Source organism: Mirounga angustirostris, unplaced genomic scaffold (assembly GCF_029215605.1).
Source record: "Mirounga angustirostris isolate CCGP_5_RB_7025 unplaced genomic scaffold, mMirAng1.0.hap1 SCAF_6, whole genome shotgun sequence".
NCBI classification, from domain to species: Eukaryota; Metazoa; Chordata; class Mammalia; order Carnivora; family Phocidae; genus Mirounga; species Mirounga angustirostris.
Genome location: NW_026991714.1, coordinates 145,610,907 through 145,621,667, shown reverse-complemented (window position 1 = coordinate 145,621,667; position 10,761 = coordinate 145,610,907). Strand labels below are relative to the sequence as shown.

Here is a 10,761-nt window from a genome sequence, read left to right as displayed (position 1 = left end):
GGCTCGGGAAATCTTTGCTGACTGACTGCATGATATATGGGGTCAGCAAACTCTCTTTAGTTTGAAAAGCTTCAGATGCAAGGGCAACAGTCCTCAAACCCTATTGTATGAAGCCAGAGTGGCCAAGCACAGTTGTAACACTGGTAAACCCCACATGATGACTTTGAAATAACTGGTAAGCCTTCAGGCTCAACCCTGCGTGGACACTGTGGTTTAATGAAGAGCTGCTGTTGACCTTGTGACCATTTCAAAGAGACTGCAACCAGCTGTTCACAGGGAAAGGGGAAAAAAGCAGGCCAGGAAGCAGAGTATGAAGAAGTATTTTAATAGCTCAAACTCAAAGTCACTGTGCTCCCAGTTCGGAAGAGCTTCCTAAAAGAGGCGACCCTGGCCATTTTGGAAGCCAACGTTCACCCACCCGTGGTCTCCGGCGTCGACCTCCTCTGGGTTCTGACTGGGAGGAAAGCATAAATGTGCCCAGAACCATCCTGGCTCCTGTGGGACCTTCCTCCATCTATGCATTACATCAACTGCCTTAGTCGGACTAAGATGATGACTCGGTAAAAGGAAGAGACAAATGTTGACTGTCTAAGCAGGAATAGTCCAAGCCGGCAAGGAAAAGCACACTGCGTACATAGGATACAGAAGGACGAGCTTCTGCCTGTGGATCTACGACATTACATTTGTTTTGCCTGCAAACTATCGAGAAGGATTCTGTTGGCCAGGTGTTTCCGCTGGACAAGCAACGTGGCGGTCCAAAGTCCTGGGTGTCCCGTGCCACCAGCCAGAGTCATCATGCATCGTCCACCGGAGAGTCTTTGAGGGAAACATGAAATCCAGCTCATGCCTTTACCTATGGGTCGATTTCTTCGGGAATCACCGTGATCATAATGTCTTCATTGCCCCTGCGGACAACCATGTTCAGGGTGTCTTCCTTTTTAATGACATCACTGACATCATTGGCAGAGACCACAGACTGTCCGTTGATGCTGATGATGACATCATTCTCCTTGAGCCCACCACTGCAACACAAAGGGAAACACAAGTTTAATGCTTCCATTCCTCCTGGTCTAACTGCCGTGGAAGGTGCTCGACTGGACATCGGCAGAGGCGCGGCTTAGCACCTAGAAGCCCAGAGCAAATCAGGTGGGGTGGTGGTGAACTTTGGTGAGAATGCTTAAAATACCAATGGATTGCACTATTTCCTTTGAGAATTTTAGGCCAAATCATCCATCATGTCCAGTGCAGAAATGCTTCCCAGAACTGGTATGATCGGATGATAGGCGGACCCCAAAGAGGCAAGGATGTGCCCTATACCACCTACCATGGACCCTGACCGTGGCCAACTTGCTTGTAACGGGTGTCACAACTCAGAGGGCAGTTCCCAGAGGAGCAGGGGGAATGGTGCTATGATGAGGCTTTCCTTTGTGTTATTATCGCTGTAACTTTCACTCTTACCTATGATGGTGTCAAATAAGCTATTATGGTCCTTAACAGTCTAGCACAGCACCAGCAATCTTTTCCCCAAAAGGGCCAGACAGGAAATATTTTGGGCTTCGCAGGCCATCTGGCGTCCATCACAACTCACTGCCGCGGCAGGCCGTGCAGACTACCGAGCATGGCCCAGTTTACTGGCTGTGCTCTAGGCAACTTCACTTACGGACCCTGAAACGTCAATTTCATGTAATTTTTATGTATCATAAAAAACTACTCTGAATTAAAAATTTTTTCAACTGTTTAAAAATGAAAGGCTATTCTTAGCCCATGGTCGTATAAAATTATAGCAGGCAGTGGGCCAGATCCAGCCTCCAGGGAACAGTCTGCGGGCCTCTGGTCTAGCTCTTCTCTCTGCCCATTATGTCAGTAGAGGTAACAGATGCTGACTGCTGGTTGAGTTCCTTCTTTTTGTGTTACTTTGATGGTACCTAGGTTATCTTCTGGAGGTGTGGACAGGTATGGTCTGACTGGTAACAGACAGAATTAGAGAAGTCTCCTTTGGGAGGAGATACGTCCGTCTGGGGGCCTACGAGGGGACCACTGCCCAAGATCTCAGGGACACCGCTCCTTAAACCCTCTTTCCCCAGCCAGGCCTGCCCCGGAGACTCATGAAGAGTTCGATACCGCTCTTTCCACCTGAATGACCCTTCATGAAGCGAGGACTTTTGAAGACAGGAAGCACCCTTTTGCTGATGAGTCCTGAGCTGAACCAGGTCAGAAGGCCTGGCTGGTGAGACGGACCAAGGATGTCCGACCATGTCATCAGGGACCCTCACAACCACCTGAGATGGTATGAAAAGAACACAGCCTCCTCCCCACCCCCCGCCCCCAGGAACCATAAGGACATCAGGCAAAGGGAAAATAACGCTAACTCACGCTGCTGCTGGGGTATCAGGAATGACTTCAATGATATACGCTCCCGAAAGCACATCTGGGAAGTCTCGATGGTGGTCCTTCAGCTCTTTGGCTTTGCTGCTCGGGAGGAAAAGCAGTTGCATTAACATTAAGTAACAAGGGGCGTCGCTCGGCTGAGACTCGGCTCTCACCCGGCTTCTCCTCCTGTCCCTGATTCCAACATAAAATGCCTCCAGGAGCTTTGATTCTGCTTGAAATCGCCTATTTACTAGGGTCAAAGATTTACTGGCTAACGGGAAGGGCAGTGCTTTGTCATTACGATTTTAATTTTACTAATTATTTAACAGTAGCTACCAGAACTTATGGAGGGAGCATAGTGCGGCAGTTGACCTGGTTTAGAGCCCCAGCTCTGCCACTTTCTGTGTGTGCCCAGGCAATTGCTTAACCTCTCTGTGCCTTAGTTGGCTCACCTACAAAATAGGAATACTGACAACACTCTACGACACGGGGTCGTTTTGAGGATTAGGTGAGATGGTCTGGACACAGGACCCGGCCCAGTGCCTGGTGCACGGCAAGCATTTGATAAACAGTGGCTAGTGACCCTGTGGCCAGCGACCACTGATTCTTGCCTTCACACACATTCAGTCACTCGGCCCTCCCCACACACCCAAACGCCTGCACTGTCATCCTTGTCCTAGAGAGAAGGAAACTGAGGCACAGAGGTCAAGTCCTTCCCAAGGTCATAAGCCAGGAAGTAGCAGAGCTGGGACAAGAACTCAGGAAGCCAGATGCCAGGGCCTGGATTCCTTCCCCATACCTCTGAATCCCACAGTTCCCAGACGAATAACTGATTCACATTTTCGTCTTGGCAACTCAGTCCATATTCAGGAGTGCATCTAAACTATAGTAACACAGTCACAATCAATTAATAATAAAATAATGATGATAATTAATGTAGTAATGCCTATATTAATACGTTCTGCTCCTTGCTGACTTTACCGACAAGCATTTCAACCGTGCCCTTAGTTACCAGGACGCATGTGTGTGATACCAGACTTTCTCATCAAGGTTAAAACACCGGTATGCTATGAGGCTGGCGGCCACAGGCCACACCTTCCACCAGCTCGGGGAAAGCAAGCCCAGCTGTCATCGGGGCCTGACCCAGCATTCCGGCAGCCACAGCCCACGTGCGGCAGGGCTCAGGAACGGCAAGGCGCTCTGGGCTGAGGAAGGCACTTGGGGCACTCCTGGAATGTGCGTTTCAACAGACAAGTGGTGAAAGGAGGCATGAGGGAGAGTGACCAACATGCCCCACTGCTCAGGGCTGCCGTCAAAGAGGAGGGCAGAATCTTCTTGAAGGAAAGACCTGCTCCAAACACACATATGCACGAAAAAGGGTAAAACCAGAGGCCTAGGCTCATGGCCCGTCCTCTCTTTCCTGATGTTTCTCAATTTTATTTTATTTTATTTTTTTAAGATTTTATTTATTTATTTGAGAGAGAGCAAGAGATGAGACCAGGGGCGAGGCGAGGGGAAGAGTCAGAGGGAGAAGCAGACTCCCCCTGAGCAGGGAGCCCGATGCGGGGCTCGATTCCAGGACCTTGAGATCACCATCTGAACCAAAGGCAGATGCTTAACTGACTGAGCCACCCAGGCGCCCTGATGTTTCTCAATTTTAACCAGAAACTGAGATGCTTAAAGCAGCATAAGGCTTCTCTTTCATGGTCAGTGAAAGCCTTCTGAAGTTCAGGTTTATTTGAATCTGAGACACAGACGTCCTGCTTACCCACCTGGATGTGAGTGACATCATTCGGATGCCGATGTACTTCTTCCTGGTAATGGCTTTGCCTGGTGTGACAACAAAAGGACAAGAGGTCAGCCCAGGTGGCAGTTGTCCTGGGGACACCAGGAGCTATGAGGGTTAATCCCTCGGTTGACAGTGTAAAGTCGGGCCCATCGGGGTACACTGAGGCTGTGGTTTGAATCCTGTTCAGACCCTCCTACCTGCCATGGGACCTGGGAAAGTCCTGTCATTTCAGTTAGGGACCAAAAACCTAAGAGTGATACGTGATTCCTCTTTGCCTTATCCTGACATCTGATGAGGGTTCTGTCCCTCCTATAAATCCAGAATATGACCCCTTCGTCCCACCCTGGTGTGGATGACTGGGAGAGCCTCTTCCCTGGTCCTACAGCTTCTACCCAGCCCCTCTAGCAGTCTCCACCCACCATGAGAAACACTTCTCAAAGACATCCACCAGATCATGAACTTTCCTGTTCCCTGTCGTACTTGCGGACGTGTGCCCCAAGGCCTTCACGTTGGCCAGTGTGACCCTGGCTGACCTCTTTCCACATCCATCCGTGTGACTCTGCACGTTCACTGCACTCCAGCCACAAGATCTACTCGCTGTGCTGTGCTCCCAGCCGAGGCCCTGAGTCTGCTATTCCTGGGTCTGGAATGCCACCCCCCACAACCCTGTCACTCCCCAGCTCGCCACCCGGCTTCATTTGCAGGGAAGCGTCACTGGTATCTGAAATCTTGCCTGTTTGCCTACCGTCAACCTTCCTCCTCCCCCAGGCAGAATGTCCCCGTGTGGAGCCAGGGAACACCCAGCCTCACCCCAAGCAGATGGGTCAATAAACGTTTGTGAATGGAACGATCTCCCTGAATCTCAGTTTTCTCATCAGTGAAATGGGACTAATACTTCACACCTGATAGGGCAAAGGAACTTAACGAAGTAAAATGATATCTAGAAATCACCTCCAATCCTGCCTGGTACCTATTAGACTAAACCATATGAAACGTTCATGGTCAAGGGTCAAACACCTGTGACCTAATACCAGGGGCCTAACAACGTGCATCCCACCTCCCTTCTCAATCTGAAAGGCTTGGCTGATGTTCAGATGTGTGGCTTCCTGCTCGAACCTCCCACGGCTGTGAGGGCTGCACTTTACCTTTGGCCTGGCGGTCATGGGACTCGGTGAGGAACTTCTTAATCTTATCAGATGGGATTGCAAAGGAGATTCCAGCGGTCACCTTCAGAGTGTTAATCCCAATCACTTCACCATCCTGAAAAGCAAGATGCAAACAGCCTACTGAATCCATGAAGGTTTACCAGAAGACGAACAGATCATTTGTATGAAGGAAGTCTTTGAGCTCCTGAATGAGTGGGGTGGGGGAGCTGGAGGAAAGGGGGGGTCCCAGGGCCGCAGAGGGAGGCATCACTTGGGCAGCAGGACCCACGCTTAGCAAGGGGAGATCCGACACACAGCAGGCTCGGTCCTCTGGGACCACCGTGCCATAGTAACAGCCTTTAGCAGTTTCCTGGTGCCCCTTTGCTCCTTTCACAGGGACTATGTCTCAGAATCCTGCCGGTGGCTGTGCCCTCCGGCTTCTTCCATTTCCAATGATCTTAAGATGCCTCTGCCCAGACCAGGGAGGACAACCTTAGCACTTGGCGCTCCCAGGGAAATGCAGCTCTGTCTGAGCAGCCGCGGATGCTGCCGGGGCTGCAGGCTGCCGCCCCCCACTTCCTCTGCGTGTCACAGAGCCTCAGTCCCTGCTGGTACTTCCTGCAGTGCTGGGAACTCGGTCCCCGACACCGAGAACCTTCCAGGAGGCACTGCCACCCTGGGCCTCGCTAAAGACGGCCTCAGTTCCGTCGAGGGACAGGAGCATAGAGCTGGGTGACCCCTGAGCTGGGTTGGCCTCACTCTGACAGAGTCTCAGGCTTCCCTTTCTTGCGCGTACATCTTTAAATACAGACAGAAGTGACATCTCTGTGAGCGGGGGCACCTCCTCGTTCCAGCCAGGTCTTGAGGGAGGGCTCCTGGCCAACACAAAGACTGTGGACGAGCCAAGCCAGCTCCTGCAGCAGCCTGGACACCTCATCTGAAGGCCGTGCCTTTCTGTCACAGGCCGGAACTGCAGACACCTTTAAAATAAAGGCCTGCTGGGCGCCTGGGTGGCTCAGTTGGTTAAGCGATTGCCTTCGGCTCAGGTCATGATCCTGGAGTCCCGGGATCGAGTCCCGCATCGGGCTCCCTGCTCGGCGGGGAGTCTGCTTCTCCCTCTGACCCTCCTCCCTCTCATGCTCTCTGTCTCTCATTCTCTCTGTCTCAAATAAATAAATAAAATCTTTAAAAAAAATAAAAATAAATAAAATAAAATAAAGGCCTGCTCCTCCGGCTACTCCTGAACCGGACCTGAATTCCACTGCATTGACTCGTGACTCTGAAACACAAGTGTGTCTGCTGGCATAACATTTCCAACCCGACTCCAGCAGGCCTTACTCTTTCCAGAAAAGATAAGAAGGGTAATTTGCAAGGATACAGTACATTCACAGATTTCCCTTTAAAAGAATTAGATAATGTGCTTTGGCAAGTTCATGTCTGAAAAGAAAGTAAAAAAAAAAAAAGCCTTACCAGGTTTACTAACGGGCCTCCCGAGTTTCCATACTGAAATTAAGCAAAAATTAATAAAAGGTTATGAGCTCACGTCTTTAGAAGCCCCAAAGTACCTCCCTGCCTGGCATGCCCCTGAGTGCACGTTCTTTTTTCGGATTTGTTCCTGTCAACCTAATATTTTGCTGGAGAAAGGGACCTTAAATTTTTTCAGAAAGTTTTAGATGTGCCATAAATGGCTTTTTTTTTTTTTTTTTTTTTTTGGCTCCAAAGCCCGGAGGCCAACTATGACCTCCCCACAACACCCAAAACTACTTCCTTCTCTTGACAACAGCCTGGCTGCCAACTGGCTCGAGTATTTCAAATCTGCACCCCCCCACCCCCCCACCCCCCACTGTGATCCCTGCTTTGCTGCTGGAAATCCACATGGATTGTTCTTTTTCCATTACTTCATGCAGATCACAAAAAAGTTTGGGAATAAAACCTACTAGAGGCAGCAAGTGCATAAAACACAGTTTTTCTTATCTATTAAACAGATGTATGTGGTCGGGGGAGGGACCTTGCTCTTTAGAAACGTCAGTCCTGTAAGAAGACAGCTGAAGGGGAAAAAAACGTGATTTAAAAAAGATTCCATTGATGAGATGGTGCGGAGCAATGCCCGGCCTCCTTAGACATCAGACGGTATGGGCCTAACGCTCAGACTGTGCCCCAAGACAGAGCGAACACCTCGGGACGGATTTAATGCCTGTACCAGGGGGAGCATCCCTTCTGCACAAAGCCTCAGAAGCAGCTCCACCAAGGGGTCTGGAAGGAGAGGAGCCACAGCCCCTCGGGTGGGATGGGGAGCTCCTCTGAGCTGCAGACCTTGGCGTATCTCAAGTCCCCTTCGCAGGAGTCCCTGCAGATTGCTAAGGCTGAGGACCACCCCTCCACCTCATCTGCTCAAGGGGCGCGCCTTGAGGGTCCTGACTGCACCCCTGGCTCCTAAGCCCAGCTTTCCGGACACCCGACCCGACCCCGCGGGGCTCACGTTGATGATGGCATCCGTCTGGATGTAGTCCATGTCCGAGTTCCGGAGCCCCAGCTCTTTGCCACCGCGCTGGGTCGTGCTGACGATCCCGGTGGTGACTGTGTTTTGAAGGGAAAACGGGCTTCCGATGGCGACCACAAACTCACCCGGTCTCAGCTCTGAGGAGCGGCCAAGCAACAGAACAGGCAGCCGTCCCTGGAACCACAAGTTTGGCATTGCTGCATTTGGTTAACAGAACGGACGGACGCAAGGACGTCGGGGAGGGCCAAGCAGTGACAGGCCTTGTGGGAAAGTGAGGCCAGGCCCGCCATCGCTTCCCAGGCCAAGGCCACTACCATCAGCATGTTGCAAGTTGTCGCGGGGCCAGGGACCACTGAAGCCTGAAGCCGCTGGCCGAGGAAAACACAGAAGGTCACAGGAGGCTGCCTCGGGGTCACACATCTTGAAGCGATCAGCACAGACTTCATGAAACTTTGAGACCAGGAGACCAAGTCTGGATTTGGGGCAGGGCTGCCTAAGGCCGTCTTAGAGCGAGGAGGCATTGAAGGACCCAGAGCCCACACAGCCTGGGGTGGAAGGGAAGGTTGGAACGGCCCCCACATATCAGAGGCACATCTGTCCAGAGTCCTGGGGAGTCGGGAGCCCTGAGGGTTGGAACTGCACAGGCGCCGTTGGGTGAGTCTCTGTACTAAGTACAAGACAATTCTGGTGAGGGGCAGGGAGGGGATTAGGGCGGCAAGGCATCCAGCTCCCCTCACCCCTCACCCCTCCACCAACACCAAGACCCAAGAAGTAGGCTCTCTCCTCGCCTGAAAAGACCCTCCATCAACCACCTCTGCTCCCCGGCCCAGGTGAACTGACTAGCCCAACAAGCCCCATGCCCGATGCCCTTGGAGGGCCGGGCAGATCCAGAAGCTCCAAACAAGTCTTCAAACTAACACAGGACAAAATCAAGCCAGCTGGAGTGGCCAGGGCTGAGGAGAGCTGGGCTTCCATCGGGAAGGCCTGAGGCCCTCCCCCTCCCTTCCTTCCTGAGCCACGCAAACCCCTCGCCTTTGTTCCCCAACAGGACGAGCAGCTGCCCCAAACAACGGGGACCAGGCCCAGGAAGCCGAGACCCCGCCTCGGCCTCATGCAAATTGCACTTTCAGCATCCTCCTGTTTGTCCACCTCAAAAAAGAAAGGAAGAGGTGGGGGGGGGGGGTGCCGGGAGGGTGGGGTGAGTAGAAATGAGCGGTTACTTTCACATCTGCCCTGATGGGGATAGAGCAGACACCAGCGGATGAGGTGAGGTGGGGTGATCACTGGGCCCATTTCACAGATGAAGAAATTAAGGCTCCAAGAGACTGGGTGACTCGAGACAGAGCAGAGACTCACACCTGGGACCGTGGCCCCAAACCCAGACTCTTCATTGGCTCCACGGCACTGTGCCACGAAAGCCCCTCCCCACCCCAAATAAGGAAGATGCTGGGCCAGAAAGTTCATGGAGGAAGGAATGTTGAAGAAGGGATCTAAGACTGGCTTCGAGAAACGGCATGAGAAGGAATGCCCCTCAGAGCACAGCCAGCGAGAGGCCCAGGAGAGCTGTCAAGAGCTCAGACCCCTGGCCAGGCCTAAATTAGATCCTGGCCCGATGTTACAGCCACTCGGGTCCTCAGTATTCTCACCTGGAAAATGGGAATACCATGGCACACCTCCCTCATGAGTTGGCTGTGAGAATGAGGTGACAAGACCTGAACGGCTCTTGAATATCACCTGGCTCGTGTGAAGCATCATGTTAGTCGTACAGGTAAGCGTCACCTAAGTGTCGGTGACTGCTGCTGGCGTGGGGGTCTGTGCAGACCCAGTGGGGGAACGCCACCAACTAAACTCCCACAGGCTAGCCCGTGTCACCCAGCCTTCCGCCCAGGAAAAGGCTGGTGGCACAGGGCTACCCTAACAGTGACCCCTGGGGTCACCTGAGGCCAGAGTACCCGGCGCTGTTCTGGAAGGGGCAGGCCTGTCGCTCCGCAACCCCCGAGCTCCTCGGCGCCCAGCAGCATGCCAGCGAGCTCAGCTTGGCCTGTTTACCCTGGGCCCATGCCAGCCGCCCCTGCCAGGAATGATTTCATCCGACAGTCGCAGCGGGTGGGCAAGCGGGGCCCGTGATGTGCACGGGGCCAGTCTGGGGGAGGCCTGCTGGGGACGCTGCCGCTCCTTCAGGGCTGGGCAAGGGGACACGGCAGTGAAGGCTCCTGGGGCTGGGTATGTCTGGCTGCCCAAGATCACCGTTGCTTTTCACCAACTTCAAGGCAAGAGATCAAGTTCAAACAGAGAGGTGGGCCTAGCCCACATCAGCTCAGCCACAAACTGGGAACCACATCAGAAAGTTCCCTGGGGCAGAGGGCTATGGAGATCCTAACTAGCCCTTGCCTACCCTGTATCCCTTATCCCTGCACTCCACCTCCACCGCCTCGGAAGGGGGCAGACGCAGGCCCCCAGTTCTTGGGGTTCAGAAGGCAGAGGGGCCTCAAGACAACCCTGCGCCCTGCCCCGAGCTCTTCTTTTCCCAGTCTGAGCTCAGGCCCAGCAAACGAGGCAGGGAGGCAAACACTTCTGGGACAGCAGAAGCTGTGAGGACAGAGAGGAGTGACACCCCGCTGCGGGGAGAACAGCCGGGGCCTGCATGCTGCTCCGCCACGCTCACCGGGGAGGGCCTGGGACCCCCAGCACACTGTGAAGTTGTCACACTGAGGGGACCACACGGGCCTGGACAAGTGGACACCAGGGATACCAGCCCGGAGTCTCCCCAAGAACCAGTCCTCACTTGAACAAAACAGGGGGACATCTGGACCCCAAGTGGCCAGTCAGACCTGCACCGATGGTACCCCTGGGCCACATGAGCTCTGCCTCATATAAGCTTTTATTCCCTCAAGCATCTTCTAGATCATGAAGGACAATCGGAGACAGAAATAAGCAAGTGGACATAGCCCAAGGGG

The 10,761-nt window shown here is 53.1% G+C and overlaps 1 protein-coding gene across 1 annotated transcript in view; it reads right to left on the bottom strand.

Moving 5' to 3' along the window:
- Positions 1–309: 309 nt before the first annotated feature.
- HTRA1 (HtrA serine peptidase 1) overlaps positions 310–10,761 on the bottom strand; it is a 51,131-nt gene continuing 40,679 nt past the window's right edge. The window contains exons 4-9 of the mRNA XM_045879011.3: positions 7,784–7,978; positions 6,775–6,807; positions 5,305–5,419; positions 4,143–4,200; positions 2,374–2,469; positions 310–1,022 (exon numbers count right to left, since the gene is read on the bottom strand). Of these exons, the coding sequence (XP_045734967.1) occupies positions 854–1,022; positions 2,374–2,469; positions 4,143–4,200; positions 5,305–5,419; positions 6,775–6,807; positions 7,784–7,978 (666 nt within the window). The 3' untranslated portion in view covers positions 310–853. The remainder of the gene's footprint in view (positions 1,023–2,373; positions 2,470–4,142; positions 4,201–5,304; positions 5,420–6,774; positions 6,808–7,783; positions 7,979–10,761) is intronic.